Genomic DNA, 23,399 nt, shown 5'->3' with positions numbered 1-23,399 from the left:
CAGTGGCTGGCACATTGCTCTCTCTTGTGTTGTACTATTAAATGACAAAACAAAAGAAAATATCAATTCCAGCTTTGCTATTTTATCTCAGAACAGCAGAACTTCAATGTTTCTATTGAGGAATATGCAGTCGGCATGCTGGTGTTGTAGCTCATACATCATTTCATTGTACCAACAATGTCTGATACAAAGATGCAGTCTTATTGGCACTAGCTCGCATTGTACAGGCGGTGCTGCTGTGTGTGTCCTGTGGTCACAAAAGGCTCGCTGCCCAGCTGTACAATCGGTCTTCTGTTTATGTGACATATTGGATTGCAGTTTGTCACAGTCAACGGCCATGTATTTTATCACGATAACAAGCCCCCTTTTGTTGTTGCTGTTGCATTTTCTGCCAGGCTATTGTACTGCAGGCCTCTGAGCCCACACAGTGCTAAGGGTTTGACCCCCCAGCTTTTCTTTTATCCACTGACAATTCCCTGCTATCAGTGACACATGTCTAACCATAGATATAAGATGTTTTATATCTATGATAACACTGGAACATACCGAATGGATAGGTTATAATGAGTTTAACTGAAGTTTGAAATAAGTAGTGAAAACATGTAGTGGTGACTGGCTGTTACTGTAAAAATCAGGATGCTGATATCTCTGGATCTTTGTAAAACAATCAGAGTACCTATGTCATTAGCGCTAATGTTAATATTTTCCTTCAATGAGTGGATTTTAAGTGATAAGGTTTGGGGGAGCTTTACCTAAAGAATCCCAGTTTGGCTTCCCTCTGAGGTACCCTGCTGCTGAATGAGTCCCCAAAGCCCCTGGCTCGGGACCGCCGGTCTTAATTTTAAGCCCTCTGGTCCCCTTTGTCTTTAATTGCCCCCCTCTGGGAAATCTTATGCCTTCAATTGATTTCTTTCCCCTCGGGTCTCTCTAATGAAACGTGCTGGCTCCTGCCATTATTATTATTATTATTATTATTATTATTATTATTATTATTATTATTATGGTACACAATCAACACAAGCATGTGTGATTCCTCCTGGGAAATATGGAAATATTGTTGTTAATATATGTTGTTAACATTACTGGGTGGTTGACAACAGGCAACACAGTAATGGTTTACACACAATGCAGATCTTCATGAAGGTGGCTTAGACTTAATGATTATGTGTTTAATTAGGCTTGTCTGTGTGTGACATTTAATCCAGGGAAAGAAGTGATATCTATAAGAAGGCCAATCCACATGTTTATCCAGCACAAATAGCATTGTGTAATAATTTATCTTGGATATAAAGATAAATATTTTGTATTGGCTGATTATGGTTCATTACATAATATTAGAGTAGATAAGTTTGCTCCAGTGACCAGTGGATATTTTAGTATTCATAATGTTGTTACTTCTTAGAGAGCCGAAGTCCTGACATCACATTCTTTATTATACTAAGCTTCTGTAACTCAATGCAATCTCCCATTCAGCATTTCTTTTATTGGGCTTTCTGGAAAAAATTAAGCATATTCTTTAAGTTTATTTTCCATATTCAGCATCCACTTTTTTAGTTATTTGAGTTATACTGCTATTCATTTGTTAGCATACAAAAAAACTACAGCACCCATGAAAAGTAACTGCATTTCATTTCTATGGTATTCACCATTTACTTGCTATTATACTAAAAGAATCAATAAAATGTCAATGAGGCCTGTGTTATGTTATGGGAAAAAAAGTATTGGGTTCTGTATCTTCTGCAGTGCTTTGTCCCTTGTAATCGAACAAAACACATAGGCGGGGCTTTCTTAAAGTAAAGATAAGCAGGGAAATCTGTGCATCTGTCAATCCTCTTCACTCTGAAGTGCTCTGCATTGCCTCGAAAGTGGATGTCCACATGACTCAGCTTACTAACTTATTAGTTCCGTTGGTAATGCTGTGGTGTTATGAGGGTTGGTGGATTTGGTTTCTGGTCACAGCGCATGGTTGGTCGGTACAGAGAACATTACAGCTTCAAATTACAGGCCAAGCAACTAGACATATCTGATCTTGTAGATGAATGTTAACAAGCAAGCCCAGCGTTGAAGATTTGCCTTTGGGTATGATAGGGCCATCACAGTTCATATTCTTACTTTGATAGTTGTTAGGCATTTTACAGTCTGAAATGTTGGTAGCTATTATGTTCAATTTCCGGCCAAAACTCTTATGTGAAACAGCTGATACTTTCTGGGTTATTTACTGCTTGGCCAGTAGTCCAATGGGATGAAGGAGATATAAATGAGAGGACATGAATATTTATCAGTGGGGCTTTGCACTGTCAATAGTAATTCCATTGAGGTAAGTGAGTAAGGGCGTTCAGCTCATTGTCCTTCACAGGAACAAATAGACTCAGACACATTCACCAAACCTTTGTCACCTTACTTTTCAGTGGCTTTACGCTCCAATAAATGGTCAATCTGATCAATAGTATTGATCATCCCTAACTACAAATTGCACTGTCATCTGAAAAGTTAGGCCACTAAATGCCGAATTGATTCACAATGTTTACTCCTCAGGGCTTTATGCCATTGATCAGAATCAGAAAGGGTTTTATTGCCAAGTACGTTTTTTAATACATACAAGGAATTTGTTTTGGTGTTGTTGGTGCATGTCACGCATTCTCTAGATGGAATATTAAACAATTGGTGGGGAGGCCCAAGACCCTGCTGAGGTGGGGGAGGTGGAGGTGAAGCACAGTGGCTGTAGCTGTAGGGAGGTGTCGTGGGGGATGGTGTCAGGACTGTCCTTTTGTCTTTCAAATCGACAGTAGAACTTGTTCAGGTCGTTGGTTAGGTGTCGGTCATTGAAGGAGTGGGCGGTTTTAGGCTTATAGGTGGTGATCTGCCTAAGTCCTTTCCAGACAGTCGCAGAGTCGTTCGCTGAAAACTGGAGTTGGAGCTTCTCAGAGTACCGTCGTTTAGCCTCCTTCACTGACTTGCTAAACTTGTACTTCGACTCTTTAAATCTGTCTTTGTCCCCACTCCTGAACGCCTCTTCCTTAGTCAGCCTTAACCTTCTGAGTTTGGCTGTGAACCAGGGTTTGTCATTGTTGTAACTCACCCTGGTGCTTGATGGAACACAGCAGTCCTGACAGAAGCTGATGTATGACGTCACAGCCTCTGTGTACTCATCCAGACTGTTGGTAAAAGTCCTGAACACATCCCAGTTAGTAGAATCCAAACACGACTGGAGATCCTCCACAGCCTCACTGGTCCACTTTCTTGATGTCCTCACTACAGGTTTGCAGATCTTTAGTTTCTGCCTGTAGGCGGGGATCAGGTGAACCATGACGTGGTCAGAGAAACCCAGTGCAGCACGGGGGACTGCGTGATAAGCATCCCTGACTGTGGTGTAACAGTGATCCAGAGTGTTCTCCTCTCTGGTCGGGCATTTAATATGCTGTCTATATTTAGGGAGTTCATGAGTGAGGTTCCCTTTATTAAAGTCTCCAAGGACAATAACTAGGGAGTCCGGGTTGGTCCGCTTCACACAGTATCTGGTCGGCGAGCATGCGCTGTGCGTCCTGCACGTTGGCCTGCGGTGAGATGTAAACACCGACCAGAATGAATGAGTGGAACTCACATGGTGAATAAAAAGGCTTACAGTTTATGATGAAATATTCCAGGTCAGGAGAACAAAATTTCCAGTGAAGGGAGAAGAAAAGTGGGAAATAAGTCCAATGGTGTTGTTCCCCTGAAGTTCATGAGCTCTTCACTGGTGAATGAGATACGGGTACCATCGCAAGAAACAAATGATTCCCTTGAATCTGGTCACCTGTGCCCCAAATGGCTATACAATCTGTGCTTTAAGTGGTATACCACTAAATTTTATGTTTTACATAAATTCTCTCTATAGTCTAAGCGAAACACAATCAGTAACATTTAGGCTAGATGATCAAAAATGCAAGGCAAGTTTACTTGTATAGCACCTTTCAAACTGAAATTTACATAAGACAAAGAAATGCAATACTGAAAAATATAAATATTGCAATACTTTCATCAGTGGGCCATAGGCTCAATCACCTCCTTTAGTGATAGATAGTATCCTAACTGACAATTTTTTCAAATGAAAATGAATAGTAATTCATTTTCAATGAGAGGCGAGCGGGCTGGCAGGAGGGCGCGGATAATCTGACAGGCAGGCAGTTTACATCACCCATGTGTGTGTGCCTGCTACTTCTGTGTTTCTGAGTTATATCTTCTGCTACTTTTAATAGAAAGTGACCGCAATAAAGCAAAGACTGACTTTCAGTATCTGTTGTTGTTTCAGTATTGGTGTTGCACTCGTTCTCTCTTATGAGGTGTGAAATAGCAAGAGAGATAAAAAAACTTACTGTAAATGATACCTACAACCAAACGGCATGTTGTAGTGTGCTACCCCATGTCGTTAACTCCTTTTTTTGGCTGTAAATCGCACTCATAAAATGGGACACGGCTTCAGATGAAACATCTTCCAGTGGCCGTTAGGGAAGTTAATGCTGTCAGTAGTGACATATCCGAACAGTGCCATTGTAGACCAACCACAGAACATTCACCCAGCCAGCAAATGTCAGTTGCTTAACTTGCTTATGTAACATTTACAGTCTTTTGTAACATTACAGAAAAACCTGCTTTTTGTGCTGTGTTCAGTTGTGATACTTGAGCATCATTGTGAAGTTTTGAGTACTGGATTTTTGAGTGGATTTTTGCTGTGAATTACATACTCTTTATAAAGTCTGCATGCTCCACTGTAGATCAACACTTACAAACTGAGTACTTGACTACAGATTCTTGCAAAGTCATTTGTACAGATCAGCTGCTTAAAGGTTGTCTCCTCACTCTTAGCGCACCATTGAGGACTTACTGCATATTTGGTGCTGTATCATAGCAGCTTTCTGCTTTCTTTTTTCATCTAGGTAGTGGTTGCCAAGGCTGGGAGTTTATTCTCTGAAATCAATGCCATTTCCCCTCTACACGCAACTATTGTTACAAAGTCATTACGTCACTGATCCTACCTGGGCTAATGAGCAGATAAACACCTTTTGTAACACTCCACCGGCCTTTAGTTGGAATAGGGCAGAAGTAGTGATTCCAGTGAGATATGGCATGTTTGTATTGTTGAGGACTTGGGCTTCAGATATTGTACTATTTGTCTTACTATGTGTCTTTTTGTGTCCGTGACTTGCACGTTTTCACTAATAGTCACAAACAAGCAGTTGTTTGAGCTCGTAATGTGCAGACAATCAGCTACGAACAGTGAGAGAAGTATGGATTAAAGAAGATGGTTTCAGATGATGATGTTTTTGAGATTACAGAAAGTTGTTCTATTTTATTATTTGAGGCTGAACAGTTTCAAAGCCAGATAATTGAACCATTCACCAGTCTTTATGTGTCATGTCGAGGAGCCTCAGCCGAGGCCCCATGTCCAAACAACATGATAGTAGTTAAAGTTTGGTTAGAGGCCGTCTCAGATGTTGCTGGCAGAGTCCTGGCTAGCCTCAGTAATTTTGCCCTTGGTCAAAAACACTCTGACTCACTGCCTTTTAGGTGCATTGGCCTCTCACACATCCGCTACTGTACCTATCATCACAGCAAGAAAGTCCACCATTTAACTCTTTTTCTAAATTGATAGTTATAAAGTATCTTGCATTTCTAGCCTAACATTTTTGGTGTGTTTTTCTGGTCAAATGTAGATGTAACATCTTGTTGAGAGACAGGCCCACATATACAAGTCAGATTTTAGTCCCTCACATAAAAAGCAACAGCTTCTTTTTAGACCACCCAGTACCAATGTTCAACATGGAGAAATCAAACACTGCACTTTGCAGAAGGGACACAACTCATTCAGCTGTTTGTTAAATATTACTGATTAATAACAGCAGGTAAGTATTTGCAGGGTATGAGACATGGCCACATGGTGATGTCTTCACCCGTCTTTGGCCCCATGTACATTTTTTGGTTATCTACTTATTTGTTACATAGTGAACATAAAGTATACTGAGCTAGCTGGGCACAATCCAGGATACATAAGACCTGCATGGGTAGATATTTTTTTACCTGGGTGCTGTGAGTATCCAGTGACCCTCTTTTACACTAGCCAAGAAAACCGCAACAGTATCGGCTGGCAAGTCTGGGTTGGCTCCAAATTTGGCCAAATCTGCTAAGAATACATGCAGTAGTATCTCTCTCCTTGTGTCTTTCTGTGCAAGTAAGTCATATTATAAATCAAATGGTTGTACCGCTGGCAGTTGTTTGCTAAGAGTTTCGTATCAAAAGCGGCTATTAAAGAAAGCTTCCTGCTTATATTTTTATGCATTCACATTATTCAGCACTGTGGAGACATGCAGCATGAATATATACGTAATCAGTCAGCTGTAGACTGCATCTTTTAATTGGACCTACCTATATACTGGACTATTTCTTAAACATATTTCCCTCTGTCTGTTCATCTGCCTCTCTGTAATGATGCCAGTATTTTTTTTGTATAAATTATAAAGCTGGTAGGTGTTTGCTAGGAGTTGCATGCATCAAAAGGGGTAAGTGGTGTTAAACAAAGCTTGTTGAGAAATGTAAAAAGGACAGTAGAAGAAAAGAAAAGAAAAGAAAGAAGGAACACAGACATGGTTGGCACCCCAAGTCTGCATGGCCCACACAGGACCTTTTCTATAGAGAGTATTGGCTAATTATGTATACACGATTTTCTTTCTTCCCTTCTGTTGCTCTGCATTTGTTTTTTCACTGACATGGTAACATACTGTTTAGTACAAATGCCTGAGTGGATCAAGCCAAGGTCACTCATCACTGTGTAAATGCATCCAGCTGTGATAACATTATTTCATCATCATCTTTCCCATTGGGCACCAGGATGACTGCTCAGAGCACAGATGGTGTCTCTGACCAAAAGCAGCCCTTTAATCTTTGCTTGCAGCTTGAGTGAGGTTCATGTGTTTTAAGAAAGTAGACACTGGTTCTGGCCTGGTACCCAGTTAATAGCCAGCCTGACTGTAGAACCTGACTGGGATCTGTGGATCAGCTCAGAGAGAAGAGCGCCACACTGCAGGCTTTAACACTCCACGTGTGTGCGTTTCTGCATCAGTGAGTGCTTCCTTTTTTGCTGCTCCTATCCGTTTGGCACTTTTGTCATTATTTCTAGCATCAACACAACACCACATATTTTTGATTGCAGTAAATCATTGGCTGCATCTGCGTAAATGGGTCAATGACAAATAAGGGTTGGCAAGATGAAAAATCTTTGAAAAAACTTTTTTAAAAGCATCCTTGTGTTTTGTTCAAATGTATAATTTGTGTTATTGTTCATTTTATTTTTCATTTTTTACAAAAGGACCACAAAAGAAGTAAATTTACTATTTCATCCTGCACATTGTATGTGAATACAAATACAATGTGATGATACGAATACAACTCATATTTCAAAATTTCACCCGAAAATACATTACTTCTAAATTTAAATTATATTTGTTCAAGCAATATCAAGTGACGGATGTGCCGGCAAGTTTTGTTTTCTAAATAATCTTGGACAAATTGTGTAAAAAGTCTTCAAAACGTGTTTTTACACTGCACAATTTACAATTTATTTTATAAGTAGTTAAAACTCATTTGATTACGAAACACCTTACAAATTGTGTGTGAGTGTATGTGTGAGCAGTGTGTTTGTGTGTGAGAAAGAGGTAGATAGATGGGTAGTCTCACATTGCCAGACCTTCCTTCACAGTGCTGCGGAGGAGGGCCTGGCTAGTCCACACAACATTCTGGGATGGGAGAAAAATGTGCTCAGGTTTGTAGGCATTTATTTAAACCAATCCCAATCATCTTGGGCGGTGCTAAGCGTTGGATGCAGCGACACAAGCTTAGGAAGTTAGCTTGACTGACAAGATTCCTCAAAATATTAGAATAAATATAAAAATGTTTTTTAAAATTATATTTATTATGCTTATAATAACCTTTAATTTAGGGTTATGCCAAAGTAGTTTATAGGAGGTATTATTAAGAAATTTGCCCTTTTTGAGAAACTTAAATATTTTGGTTACACTTACACCACCTAGACATTTTTGCCATTATCCTCCAAATATTCTCTCAAAATTGATAAAAAACCCCAAACTTTAGAATGCTGCCTCAAAAAAATAATATAATAAATTTAATTTGTCCTTATAGACAAAAAAATGGGGGTCACGTCATTGACCCAAACACAAAACAATCCAACCAACCCATAATTTTCACTTTCTTAAACATAGGTATCCTAAAGCCCTTATTCCACTATCTTTATGCATCCACAGTTTTATTCAGCAGACAGGCTTGTGGCTTCACTTGAGGTGAAGAACTTTGACAAATTGTCAAACTTTTGTTTCTTTGATATGTGTGTGTGTGTGTGTGTGTGTGTGTGTGTGTGTGTGTGTGTGTGTGTGTGTGTGTAAAGAGGGCACCACCAGTGACATGGAACGAGTCAAGCTTTGTTGTATTGGTGCTAAGAACGAGAATACTGTTGTGCTCATACTGTCAGCATTATCTAGTTGCACTGAACACACACACACACACACACACACACACACACGTCTGTTTGTCTCTCGGAGTCATGTCTTGAATGACTTGTGCTACATTTATTGGCCAGCCAGGACTAAAGTAGTCATCACATTACCTGTGTCTTTGTCTGGCCGCAGATAGTGTGTGTGTGTATGCACATGTTTGCGAGTGTGTGTTTGGCACGTGCGTGTGGAGAGGAGAGAAACGTTACAGTAAATGACAGCATAATGCAGTAAAGACTCACACTGAGCAGAAATGGAAACACTACGCTGCAACATGTGTCTTTCGATTTAATTAAAGGTTAATATTTTTAAGTTTGCTACAGTAATAGCTGCCATGCAGTTTCTATACAAGTGTTTTACCCCTTCAGAAGCATTTATATATAAAATAAAAAAAACAGAATACTGTGATATATATAGTATTACCGTCCGTGCTTGCGTCAGTTTAGGCCATATTGCCCAGCCCTACCATATATGCTCCACAGCCACTTTTCGCCTAGAATACAGAGTTGAGTTTAACTTGAAGGCTTTCAGTCCCTCCCTCACTCTGTGAATCTGCATGAGTCATTGTGGACCACAGCTGATGGAAATGAAATGAGACTGTGCAGAACAGGACTGTAGCGTCACGTGGGCTGTGCGGGGGGAGGAGTGGGGGAGTGGGAGGTAAGGAGGGGTGGTGACTTAATGACATGGAAAAATGGGTTTTATGCTAATGACCATCTAAATTTATCTTCCACTTTGTGCAGACACACACAAACAGATGCAGGGACACATGCACAGACAGGCACCCACCAGTCACTTGTGAGTCAGGCTTGTATAGGAAGCCACATTACTGCTCTTTGCAAAAGGAACTATTTTAGTCGCTGGGTGTTAAACATGGACCATGCACAGGGAGAGAAGAGAGGAGTACTATATATGAAAAATAATATTACCCCAGTAGCATGGGTGTGTGTGTGTGTGTGTGTGTGTGTGTGTGTGTGTGTGCTCATTGAAGGAGTGGAAGTCATTACGCAAGCAAAGACAGAGAAACAGAGAGCAGGTCAGACTCAACAAGCCAGTTTTATTGAGATGTTTATTGGTCTTAGTGCCACATGGAAAATGCACTGCATTTTCTCCAGGCCTCTGATCATACACAGACTCATGCAGACTACTAAAGGCTAGGAAGTGTCCGTAGGCAAGTTAGTCAGATTGGATGGGGATCCTAAAATGTCTTTTTAGACTATTGGATTAACTATTTATTCCACACAAACACTTCAAAACGATAATACTTTTTGTACACCCCTTGAGGTTTGTTAATATTAAGCCACTCTGTCGTTCTGTTGGTCAGTCGTACCACTGCTTTGGTTCAGACTGAAATAACTCAACGACTATTGGATTGAAATTTTCATCTAGTGCCACCAGCATGTCAAAGTTTCACTTTTAATCAGTGAAATGGCTTGACATCCCCTCGATGGATTATCAAAACAATGTGTACAGACATCCCAGACGATGTATCCTACTGACTTTGGTGATCCCCTGACCTCTAGTGCCACCATCAGGTTGACAATTTTTGTTTTGAATGAAACATCGTGACAACTATTGGATGGATTTGCGGTGAAATTTGCTTCAGATATTTAAGTAAGTCTCTCAAGGATATGTGATTCGTTTCATATTCATTTAGCGCCACAATCGAGTAAAAAATTTTATTTGTGAAATACTTGCTTCCAAATAACTGCAAAACTAATGACATTATCTTCAGCCTCAGCTCTACTTTGTGTTTAGTGCTAATTTGCAAATGTCAGCCTACTAATTAGCAAATGTTGGCATGCTAAGGCTGCGTTCAGACAGGGAAACAGCGATCCGGCAGTTTGCTACAGGGTTGTGCGGCAGTATGAGTGTCAATGAAATGGCCTATTTGTGTGACGACCTGTTGTGTTCTTTAATCCCCCAATGTAGCACCAGTAGATCTTATATTTCACAACTACTGTTTTCCCTCAGATCGTTTATAGATCTCGGCGTTTCCGACCGCACTTGAAGGCAGCTTCATTTCACGGAGAAAGAGAGAAAGAAAAGAGGCGAGCGAGACAGATCGACTGTGCTTTGTTGTTTGGCAAACATTCAGCTGTACCACAAACATCTGGGCAGTTCGGTGCTTGCGTTTTAAAACGTTGTTATGGCAGCGATAGAAATGGTAGAAACAGTAAAATAAATGGACCAATAGATCCCGTTGCTCTGGACGGAGACCAGTGAAGGATATTAGAAGCACTTTTCCGGTGATGGCTGAGCGTTACTGCGCAGCCTTCAACTGAGCTTGAAGACGTAGATGTGACGTTAGCAACCTGTCTGAAAGTTGGAAGTCTTCTGGTAGCTGTGCCAAGAGAAATCTCAATCATTCCCAATCTTGTAGAGAAGGAGAGCGTAGGTATATGTAAAGAGATAACATGGGCACAGGCTAATTATTGCTAACTTAAATGCTAGTTAACATTAGTAATTAAAGGTCCCATGACATGGTGCTCTTTGGATGCTTTTATATAGGCCTTAGTGGTCCCCTAATACTGTATCTGAAGTCTCTATCCCGGAATTCAGCCTTGGTGCAGAATTACAGCCACTAGAGCCAGTCCTATAATGAGCTTTCCTTAGTATGTGCCATTTCTGTGTCTGTAGCTATTGAGGAGCAGAGGGGGTGGGCAAGGTGGAGAGTAGGGGGTGTGGCCTTGACTAACTGCCACTTTGCTCATTTCAAAGCCATGATGTCTCTCTCTCATGGGTGGGCCAAATTCTCAGGGCGGGCAAAGCAGAGAAAGGGGGGGTTAACCTTCCACCTTATGAGCTCATAAGGAGAAGATTCCAGATCGGCCCATCTGAGCTTTCATTTTCTCAAAGGCAGAGCAGGATACCCAGGGCTCGGTTTACACCTATCGCCATTTCTAGCCACTGGGGAACCATAGGCAGGCTATTTCATAAAGTGAAATTTTCATGCCATGGGACCTTTTAAACTTAAACAGCTAATGTAAGTTGAAACTGCCTGCGAGCTTCTCCTGTACTATACGGTAATTCCACTACTATGCGACAGTAAGTCGCGTGGTTATGACACAATCTTTAGCCTATTTTTACAAAAACGCCTGCTACGGAGCCATAACGTGAGATACAAGGTAATGGAGCCTTTTATACATTGTCGTATTTCTTTAGAAATAAACAATGGACAAATAGAGTCTTAAAACGCTTCAGATGTAAAGTTATTAGCTGTCAAAGTGACGTCAAAATGAATGGCAGTCAATGGAATGCTAACGGCGGTTGATGGCTTGTTAGCATCAAAATGGCACGCGTACGCGTTGTGGAGAGAGGCTTACCCCCTTGGATAGAAGCCGTGAGGTTTCTTGTTTACTGTATGGGACTCTCATGCCGCCTCAAAACCGAATCACAAGTCTGATCGGCGGTTACATGATTGGCCACCGCAGCGGGACATAGGGTTGCGTTTTCACTGCAGGCCCGCTCCAGTTTTTGCATCTCCCCCCTGCGGCAACTCCCGTCGCAGCCTAAACGCACTACCCCCATTCAAAATGAATGGAAATACCTGCTTTTTTGACCTGAGTTTTTGACCGGTGGCCAACGCAGGCTGTATGAATGCCCACTAACACTCTAAATAAAGATGATGAACAAGGTAAACATTACACCTGCTAAACATCAGTGTGTTAGCATTGTCATTGTGAGCAGCATTGTGAGTTATCATGCTGACTTTAAAATTGTGCCTATGTACACCCTCACAGAGCCTGACTGTAGATTCTTGGTCCTGTTTTTATAGAAAGGAAAGAGGAAGCTATGCCCAGACAGGGTTTTTCCTAGCTCAGAATGAGCCTTTGGGGGGACACATACTAAACGGGGGGGGTCGTCCCCCCAGGAAACTTTCAGCATCAAAGACTTAATTTCCTGCATTCTGACACATTTTTAATCACCAGTTTATGGTGAAAATGTCTTTTATTTATGGTAAACACAATATTCTGTTGGCAGCTAACAATAAAAAATCAAATCCAGTAAGGGGGCTTTCGCATCCTGGACGTAGGCCTGGATCTGACTACACTTGACCCCAAAGTCCAGTTTGTTTAATTAATATGAACAGGGCTTTTTGGTAACTTTTATGGCATGTTTTGCTCCTAAGTTGAAAAATGTAGGAGTGACTTACATAAGGTAACTGCTATTACTGTTGTAGCTAATTTGTTCAATAAAACAATAGTGGAACGAATACAAAAATGTTATGAAGTGTAATGTTTTCTATTTTTAACCGGTTATGAAACCGTCTCAATTCAATACTGATGCCATCAGCAGCTTCTCGCTGCGCCGCTGGTCCCCCGGTGCAGCATGATCATTGGGAGAGTCCGGTATAGCCTGACTCTGCAAACAAAGATCCCGTTAGCGCTATACAGCGGAGCGTTCAGATCCAGTCAAATCAGCGCCAGCCGCGTGGGTAAAATATATATATAATATGGCTGTGGATGAGAGGCTGGCTGCTGAAAATCAGACAATTTGGCACTAATCAGTTTCCTTTGGCACTGGCTAAAACCGTTTTGGGGGGCGCCAAAACTTTCTCTATGCAGGAAAAACCCTTCCAGAGGAAACATGACTTGTCATGTCATCCATCTGTTCCCTTCTGCGCCATCACACCTTCCTTTCTTCACAACCTGGCTGATGCTGCTCTACAGCATGACAGCTTTAGCTAATAAGTTATATTTTAACACGACAGGAGAGAAAAGTTAGGTATAAAGTCCCCTTTAAACTTTGTAGTAAAAGCACTTACTTTGGTGCTAATTTCAGGACTAACATATAGAAGAAAACAATGGGAAGTGGAAGTCAAAAGGATAGACAGAAAATGATTGAAAAACGGAAGAGTGGTGTCAGAAGGACATGAACATGAGTAGTGCTGTAGCCCTGAAGGCCTTCATGTTACCATGCACACTTACACAGACAGAGAGGCACACACACTATGAGCTGTGCCGCAGTTGCCAGGAGGAACTGCCCGACAGCTTATTGCCCTTAGGCGTTAATCTCTCACTGGCGGCTGCCACCATCAAATCATCTGGATTCTGTCTGTCTCCCTTCTTGTGTCTCTGTCTCCATACACACTGTAACGATGTGTGATTGATCTGCTAAGATACTATGGTCTGGTATTGAGATAAAGTGATGGTGTTGAAGAGGAAGGGAGGAAAACACTCTTGTTGTAGCTAAAATGGTGTGTCTTCACCAAGCCTGTTTCGGATGGTTTATTTGAGCTTTTGGAGTAAATATTGTGTTAGTGTGGTTTGTTAACACAGGTAAAAATAAAGGAATAATGCTCTCTGTCCTCTGCCAAGGAAACATTTATTGAGTTTATTAGAAGTGAGAGTGGCAGGTTACCAAATCTCGACCAACTTTTGTTTACAAGCCTTGGTTTGCTAGTAATTGCATAGTTTAATGGTTTGAACCACTGTCACACCTAACATTCATTCAGTGTTTTTGGTTCTCCTGCCCTTCCCTCAATTCAGTCCTTCTCCCAGTCTATTAGTTGTTTTTCCCAGTGACATATTTCAGTGGGTTTGCTGCAGTGCATTTAGGCTAACCAAAATAGTGGCTTTTTTTTTCTGTGGCTCTCTTTGAATCTCTTTTAAAACTGTTCTGCAGCACAGATTTTTCTGCCTTACATTCTGAAACAAAAGAGCGCTGTACCCCCAGGGTAAGGTTGACTTCAGAGTGAATCAATAATGGAAAAGGAGATGCATGTAATATGAATGAACAAACAATGCACCCTGTCACAGGAGCTTGTCTATTGCAAAATGTTTATTCAGTAAACTACTATACCAACACTGGTGACAGTTTAAGAGGAAACACATTTAGCCTTGCCTTTTAACAAATCCAGTGAATATCAAGAATGATATTATCTATTTAGACTTTCAGATCATATTGTTTTTGTCATGCAGTGCAGTATCTAGCCTAACATTACCACAACTTTGCTGTAAAGTAGAGCATGGACCCATCAGGCACGGTGGTTGCTAAAAATCCCTCAAGTCTTTGCAATTATGTGGAAGGCCTCCTTCATGTCAGACCAAATTCACAGCCAGGATGCTATGATGTTAGCTTACAGTGTAAAATCACATCTGTGAGTGGAATGTAGCAAGTCGACTAGCATGTGGTCTCGTTATAAAACTGCTGCTCAGGCGAAATAAACACTTGTGTTTACTTTGACAGCTGATTTCTCAACTGACGGACTGATGTCAGTCTACTATATCACAGCATTTTGTTGATCTAATGAATTTAGATCCATTCAAAACACTGATGAAGTGTTGCTTTGGCATTTGTTGCAGTGAACACTTTGACATCTCACTAGCTGAGATGGGCCTTGAAGAATCCATGTCACCTACTTTAAAAGTAATTATCTCTCCAACTTTCTGCTGAGCTGAAGTGACACAGAACATAAGGTGGTGAGAGATACTGGTACTGATACAGAGATAAGGCCTGAGTACCTCAGTGGTATTGATATTAAAGCACAAACACTGGGAATGGTATGGAAATGGAAATGTTAACACGTAGCAGTTGCTCTTCATGATATGCTAGTATACACAGTGAGTGCTCATGCATGTGTGCTAACCTGTAGCTATAAGTACGTTCACATGCATAGTAAGATCATGTGTTGTTTTTTTTTTACAGTGAACAAAATAAGATTTCAAAGTACTCTTTAAAGTTGTTTCCCATTTTATTAATTGATTGAATCTGGGGTTTCTGTCAATGAGTGGATAAACCAGCCAGTAATCAATTGGTCCAGTAACAAGCCAGGAAACAAGGAGAGCAGGGGACTAAACGATTCCTACACATCTCACCATCACCAAATATGGCTCTTTTAAAAAGCATGCTTCACGTATCTAATCAACAATTGCAGATTGGCTCTTTGAATATTAAGAGGTTTATGTTTGGAAGGTAGCATTTTAAAGTATTGTTCAATATTTATTGTTTGTCCCCGTCCATATTGACTTCAGTTGCTCCTTTTCACTGCTCTTTTTTTTTGGACTGATATGTCCGGTTTTGGGCAAACAGCTTCAAATCTGCTTCAAAATCTCCAGTCCATGCCACAAGTATTTTTTCTACCAGTCATCACCCTGAGTAAGCGGAATACTGCTCTACTGGTTTTTTATGAAGCTGGTGTTAAGTAGTTCCAAGTTCTATTTTACTCGGATATAGTAGAACTATTTATGCTTTATAATCAAAATGTTGCACCTGTAAAAAAAAGTCTATATACTGCAATCGTATTCTTCATATTACATGAAAAGCTTAAGAATAGATAATTCACAGTTGATACATTGCTTAGTCAGAGCTTTTGCCACAGAGTTAGCTTTCAAGTATTCACCCACAGCTCGACTTTGCTGTTGTCTTGAACAATGCAGTTCCTCTGTCACGCCCTTCCAGTTTCTCACTTGAAATTCCTTCCTTACAAAGCAATGCGTTGATAACCAGGGAGGGGCTGATTTTGCACTCACAGGCTATTGCAAAGACAGAGTTGTAGTTCCTCAAGTTCGACTTCAAGCTTTATAAGTTATTTTTTAAAATCTTTAAACAACATATTATATAAGATATGTTTGTTTTTGTTTGTCGATGTCTTTGCTGTGGAGGCAATGCATGCACATGAATATGCACAGGAAAGCTTGATTCATACTGTAACCATCTCCATTTTTGCCAGTGCTAGCTATTTTTGCCTTTGTGGCTCACATTGACAAATCAGTGACTATAATGACTGTGGGATGTTTGCAAATGAGCCAGTCAGTCATCATTAGAATCGGAATCAGAAAGGGTTTTATTGCCAAGTACGTTTTTTAACACATAAAAGGAATTTGTTTTGGTGTTGTTAGTGCAGGCGCACAGGCTGGCAAGTCAGCTGAAATGACATACAAAGCTGTGGGTTGGGTAAATGCTGTTTGAAAAGGAGGCTCACATGAGAAGGGGTAGCCAGAGGAGGTCTATTTGATGTGACAGGTTGTCATTTCCAGGCCATCATATTTTATTTTTAGCACTTTAGATTTAAAGAGGGAGGGGGGGGGCTGTTTTTTTAGTTGAACCTGAGTCTAATTTTGCCAGATTTGTAGCACTAGAGACTGCCAATAGTAAATCAGCACAACACTCAGTTATTTACATGAGGAGGAGGAAATGAATTGAGACTAAAACTAGGCCTCCTTACTGTATTATGTCTATGGTTGAATGATTGAAATAGCTGCCAGTCTGAATAAACACTAACATTTGGCACATAGGTGGATTGGGTTGTTTACCTTTGATTCATAACAGCCAAATAGATGACTGGTAGTTTGCTTTTAGATACCATAGGAACACTATCTGCAGTTTAAATTACACACCTTGATAGCAAACAATTACCAGTGGTTACTATATTTTGTTTGCTTTTGGTTTAGCTCTGACAGTAGCACCAGGACCTGCTCACAGCCTTTTTGTTTTAGATTCTCCTGCTGGATCATTTTAGTCCCAATTGGGTTTTTCCCTTAAACAATACCAGCCACGACAATAACAGAACGAAAGATGCTGGCTCCTGTTATCAAGGTTCCTGTGTTTTTAGTGTGTGTTTCTGTGAATTAATGCATACAAAAACCCCAATGTTCTAATATGATACACTCAGACTAATGCTGCAGATGATTTGTCGCTACATCTGTTAGTTGTGCAGACTAAAGGACCTAGATACTTAAATCTATATCCGTTCCTCTCTCTATCTCTTTCTCATTAATCATGCAGGATCCATAGATAATGGATGGTGCTCATGGTGTCTGTAGCCTTTCACTGCTTACTGGCCAGACAGATCTGTTAACACGACCTATATACATGGTTTGGCCAGTGTGCCTTCAGACATGCATCACTGAATGTGACATCAAACAAACATGAAGGGTTAGGTGTTAATTTCACAGTTTTCAGTATTTAGTATAATGTTTTTCCAATTAGTGTCTGCTATGCATTTTCTGTTTCTCGTTTGTCCCAAATCAGCCTTTAAATACTCTGTAATTTAGATAGGGTTTTTAAAAAGATGTGCACACAGTCACTGCCCATGTATGACCACAAATGTGAGGTGATGTCATTGCACTGGAATAACAATAGCAAGGCAATAAGTCAAGTAACCTTGGGTGTTATGTCTTTTGTATTTGTGTATTTTCAAATTTAAAGGGAGATTGCAGGCAAAGAGAATCTGTAAGCCTTAACTTTGTGCTTGTATGTGTGAGTAGTTTGATGCTGAGAGTGATGAATAGCCCAGCCCCATGGGACACATAGATCCTTAAAGGAACACGCCAACTTATTGGGACTTTATCTTATTCACCGTATCCCCCAGAGTTAGATAAGTCCATACATACCCTTCTCATCTCCGTGAGTGTCGTAACTCTGTCAGAGGCACCCACCGCGAGCCTAGTTTCGCACAGATCCTGGAGGTAACCGGCTCCATCTACCCTGCCGCTCCCAATAAGTGACAAAATAACGCCAACATGTTCCTATTTACATGTTGTGATTTGTATAGTCACAGCGTGTACAAATAACAAGGTCACATGAGACACAGCCATCTTCTAACCGTATACATACTGGGAACTATTCTCAGAAGGTGAAACACTGCTACTTGGGTGCAGTGATTTGCTCGCAGCACCTGAGAAGCCCCGTGGTGAGCAGAGAGTTTACCTGGAGTTCTGCGAGCAAATCGCACTGCTTCGCTTATCTTATGGTTCAGGATGAGTGAAGATAAAGTGTTAGTAATCAAACAGAGAGGTTTCCGTTCTCCTCCCCTCGATGGATCCAGTCAATCTCACTGTTATGGAATAAAGCCTCTTTACTGTGCCATTTGGAGAAATTAGAAGATGAAATAAGGTCTCAAACCCAGCTTTACTATGACCTGTTAGACAGTGTATTTTCTAAAAAAATACATTTCTATACAAATATAACACAATTATACAATTACAGTATTATTAGAAAACATTGATATTAATGCAGATATTAAGGTATTTTTGGTTTTGAGTTTTAGCCCATTTGCTACAAAACCTTCACATGTGAGTAAAGATCATATAGATGGCAGTCCCATTACTCAGTTGTATTGGTGCACTACAACTGAATTTACCTGAACAATGATGTACTATTTGTTTGTTAGAATTAACATTAATTGGTCAAATACATTACCGTTATCTACAAGGTGCCTAACTGGCTCATACATGCAACATTTTAGATTTATTAGTAAAGTTACTGTCAAGAGACTTAAAAAAAGTGATATTTTGCAATGTTAAAGTGACAGATCTTGAGAAAGATAGTTGTGATTTTGTGAAAGAACTTAGCTTGCTACCAAGCTAGTTATCCGCTAGCTAGTTACAAAGACTTAATTCCTGTTTTAACTGACATCTGGGATTTGCCTTGCTGTTGTGCATTCACAGTTCTGCTAATAGCCTCTGTTTTTCTACAATTTCCACGGTGCAGTATATGTAGTGTCTCTCTACCATAGAGGTCACCTATTCGGTTTCCTCTCTCTGATTACATTTCTGTATTTCTTACTATTCATTCATCCGTCTTATTATCGCTCTAATTCCAGAACAGAAGATGAGTCTTTTTGAATCCATCCTGCTTTCTTACTTCTGTAACATTGCTTTTGTGTCCCTCTATGCAGGTTAACTTTGTGGCATGTCAGCTGTTCGCCCTGCTGATGGCTGTGTGGTTTCGGATCTACCTCCATCCCAGTAAGACCAGTCCTTTCATCAGACATGTGGTGGCCACTCTGCTGGGCTTCTACTTAGCTCTCTTCTGCTTTGGCTGGTGAGTCACTCCTCTGTTTATCCCGCAGCTCTTTTCTTGTCATTGCTGTCCTTTGATACCCTTCCTTCCTTCCTTTCTTTCTTTCTTTCTTTCTTTCTTGCTTTCTTTCTTTTTTTCTTTCTTCCTTCCTTCCTTCCTTCCTTCCTTCCCTCACTCACTCACTCAGAAAGTGAATGATAAGGCAATGAACTATACATTTGTCAAATGAAAAATAAATTGTATATATTGCATTCATAATATCACATTAAATTCCTTTTTTTAAAGAATACTTTGTATTATAATGGTTGATTTATAAGTTGAGTTATACGTTCTTAAACTGAAACAGAATAATGAAACAGAATTATGACATAACAAATTGGCTAATTGTGTCATTTAATGTGAATTTAATTAACTGCTTTCTAATAGAAAGCTTTATATTTCAGTGTTAATTATTCATTAACCATTAATCACTTACACTGTCTGAAATGGCTCGGTGACATTATTCATACATTTTTATCTACATTTGGTTGGGCATCTGTGGGGATATATATACAGTACTGAACAACATGAAGGCATAGTAGCTATTTCTTAGAGTAAGAGTTTTAAGTCTCACAAGGGCTACATTATTTTCATCATCGATTAATCTGCCAATTTTTCAGATTCATTGATGTGTCATTGGTGATAGTTGTTTGGAGTAATACTTTTGATATGTAAAGACGGTTTCATTCATTGTCTTACTTTTAAATTCAGTCACTCTGTTGAGTTTGCCATTTCCTATTCAACTTTTGTTCTTCTGTCATCATCCTACACATTTTCTTTATTTGTTACTTGCCATCACTGTCCTCCATTCTCATCGCCAACCCCTTCGCTGTCCTTCCCCTCCTCATTCTCCCTCACCCAGTCATCATTCTCTTCATCCTCGCCAAAGCAAATAGGTCGATCAAGCAGTAATGGATATGCAATTATAAAGCTATTGCCCTGTAATTGACAGCCCACTGTCCCTCTGGCAGAGTGTGTGTGTGTGTGTGTGTGTGTGTGTGTGTGTGTGTGTGTGTGTGTGTGTGTGTGTGTGTGTGTGTGTGTGTAAAAAGAGTGCAAATGCAAGTGTGTGCATAGATGCATTCATGCATTTCACACAAGCAAGCTGCACTGGAGGGGATGGGATCCTATAAACAATTAACATGTGCACGGCTCTAAGTTACTGTGACCTTACTCTGCTTGAGAAGTTTATCAAATAATTGCATCTCTTTTTAACCACTCATTTCAACCTCTGCATAATACTATGGTTTGGTATTGGAAAATCAGAAATGTAAGTGATTAGAACACTATCATTCCTGTAGTTAGGGTCGAACATAAGATCCTTAGCTTGGATCACTGTGCCAACCCCAATGAATACCACATACTACCTTTGTTAAGGGGCTGGTGCTCTTTTAATTGCTGTGGCGCATACAACTCTTTGGCAGGCTTTCACAGACACACGTATTCATTTTTATGCCCATGTGGACAAAGAAGCTGTAAAGATGAATGGTGTTTTTCAAATTGAAGATTGATCTGACGTGTGTGTTTGTTTGTGTTTGTATAGGACAGCAAACATCGGAAACATTAGCCAGACGTCTAGGTAGTGGGAAAATGCTAACCAGGTGAAATTTTACCTGTTCATTAGGTAATAGGCGATAGGGTTTTGTTACATCACCTCGCAGACAGACGGTTCAACCCTAACTACAGGAATGATAGTGTTCTTATCACTTAAATTTCAGATTTTACAATACCAAAACATAGTATTATGCAGAGGTTGAAATGAGTGGTTAAACAAAAAGAGATGCAATTATTTGATAAACTTCTCAAGCAGAGTAAGGTCACAGTAACTTAGAGCCGTGCACGTTAATTGTTTATAGGATCCCAAACAGCTCCTCCAGTGCAGCTTGCTCATGTGAAATGCATGAATGCATCTATGCACACACTTGCATTTGCACTCTTTTATTCTCACACACACACACACACACACACACACACACACACACACACACACACACACTAAGCTTTTGTTGCACACGCATTGTTCTTTCTTAGAGGGCACCTGGCTGCAGCCCTAGAGTATCTGCCTCGCAGATGCTGCAGAGTGTTGGTTTATTTTAGGATGCAGTCCCTCTTTATCAGACGCACAAGCTTGTTTCTGGATGTCACTGGAGAAAACAATTGAACAGTTGTAACATTTCCTCTGTCATAGGGGACTGAGCTCATTTTTGCTTTTGTTGACATGCTAACAGATGTTAGTTAATACATCCCAGGCTAACCAATCAGAACATTGTCTTAAGATATCTTTTTTTCTCTCCCTACATCAGATATAACTGCATTCTTAAAACCTTTTCTTTGCTAAGTGGTTCATCTAATTCACTCAGCTTGTGCTCCTTTGTTCCCTGCCAACCCCTGAAGCCCTTGCCCTCTTTGTTGAATCACTACTAGTCTATATCCTTGACGTTCCACTTCTGGGATTGCTCCGGTGCTGCAGTAAATTCCGCTGGATGCATGTATTTTTGCCGATTTCCTTCCGCTTTTCTTTGTGTCGATTCATGACTGGACTCCTCAGATCTCTGCATTGTAAATTTAGACAGCTAGCTAGACTATCTGTCCAATCTGAGTTTTCTCTCGCATGACTATTTTGCAGCAGCTCCATGCGAAGCATAGCACCACCCATGACAATTGTGATTGGTTTAAAGAAATGCCAATAAACCAGAGCAAGTTTTTCTCCCATCCTGGAATGCTGTGTGAGCCAGACTCTCCTCCGCTCCGCAGCATGTGGATGGTCTGGCAAAGCGAGACTAAATCACTACTAACACAGTGTGGCATCTCTCCTCTCCTGGAGGGCCTGACATGGGTAGCATCACACATGGTGCCCTTCAAAGACCCATCTGGTAGCTGCTGCCGCTGTTGAACTGTGTGTGTGCTTCACGAGAAGGAAGCGAGGTGGACATAAGTCAGAGTTAGATCAACACACACACACATGCACAATTCACTGTAATGATGCGATGTAAGGAATCTTGCAGCTTGAAGGCATGGAAATCAAGAACATAGTGTGACGGTGGTCATCACTATCCTGTCCTGTGACTGACGAATGACACGTTACTGGTTACACAGGTCAGGCTTGACATGGCTGATGGTGTGACTGTGGTTTCGTAATGCTGTTATTTCCTCTTACTAAAGACTGTATGGGATGACAAAAGCAGGGTGTGGATGGTAATAAAGGGAGCAAACAAAGTCTAATATAGGCTAGTATTAGGAAGGGCATTGTGTGTTAGTGGGAAATGTTTTCAGTAAATAACAAACCAAGGAAATGTTAAAAGTTGAATATGAGATCAATAAAGTAATTTATGGCATCTGTCTCTTCACAGGTATTCCCTTCATTTCCTGGTGCAGAGTGGTCTGTCCTACAGTGTGATGGTCTTTGCTGGCCTGGAGCACATGCACAAGTAAGTACACAAATGAAATGCAAAATTTGATTAAATAATTTACCATGTCATATTGCCTCATGGTTCCTGGAATGTCAGAATCACACAGAATTGTAAAACGCCTCATCATTTCCCACATACTGTAATAGACCTCAAAAGAGCAAGTGGAAGCATGACAAAGACATTTGTCAAAGCCATTAAACCAAAATCTTGTCATGAGTCTTAGATGTTAGATGTAAATGCTTCATATCAGTTGGAACCATCAATTATGGAACAATCTTGTATTTGCATCATCATTTGTTTGTGTTTTTGAAGCATATGAGTCTGGGTAACGATGACGATGATTCTGCCCCCCCCCGGCTTCCATCTGTGACCATGGCTCATCAAGACACACACACACACACACACACACACACACACACACACACACACACACACACACACACACACTCTACACTGTCTTTGATGTTATTTTTTTTACCAGAATTCAAGGTCATAAGTGCAGGTGTAAAAATGAGATTGCCTCTAGGGAGAGCACTTTTAATAGATAGTAACAAAACATTAATTACAATAGCGACTGCCCTCAGAAAGAAAGGACTCAAAACTCAATGACAGTGACCTAACACACAGGACATGTTTCTCCAGACTAGAATATGGGATTTCAATG

General features: G+C 40.5%; 1 protein-coding gene across 1 annotated transcript in view; it reads left to right on the top strand.

The window, feature by feature from the left end:
- mboat2a (membrane bound O-acyltransferase domain containing 2a) overlaps positions 1–23,399 on the top strand; it is a 45,612-nt gene that overhangs the window by 5,134 nt on the left and 17,079 nt on the right. Inside the window, exons 2-3 of the mRNA XM_078277095.1 lie at positions 19,162–19,307; positions 22,676–22,753. Coding sequence (XP_078133221.1) covers positions 19,162–19,307; positions 22,676–22,753 — 224 coding nt within the window. The remainder of the gene's footprint in view (positions 1–19,161; positions 19,308–22,675; positions 22,754–23,399) is intronic.

This window comes from Sander vitreus, chromosome 20, assembly GCF_031162955.1.
Source record: "Sander vitreus isolate 19-12246 chromosome 20, sanVit1, whole genome shotgun sequence".
In the NCBI taxonomy this organism is placed as follows: domain Eukaryota; kingdom Metazoa; phylum Chordata; class Actinopteri; order Perciformes; family Percidae; genus Sander; species Sander vitreus.
The sequence above is the reverse complement of the archived record's forward strand: the minus strand, read 5'-3'. Positions and strand labels throughout refer to the sequence as shown.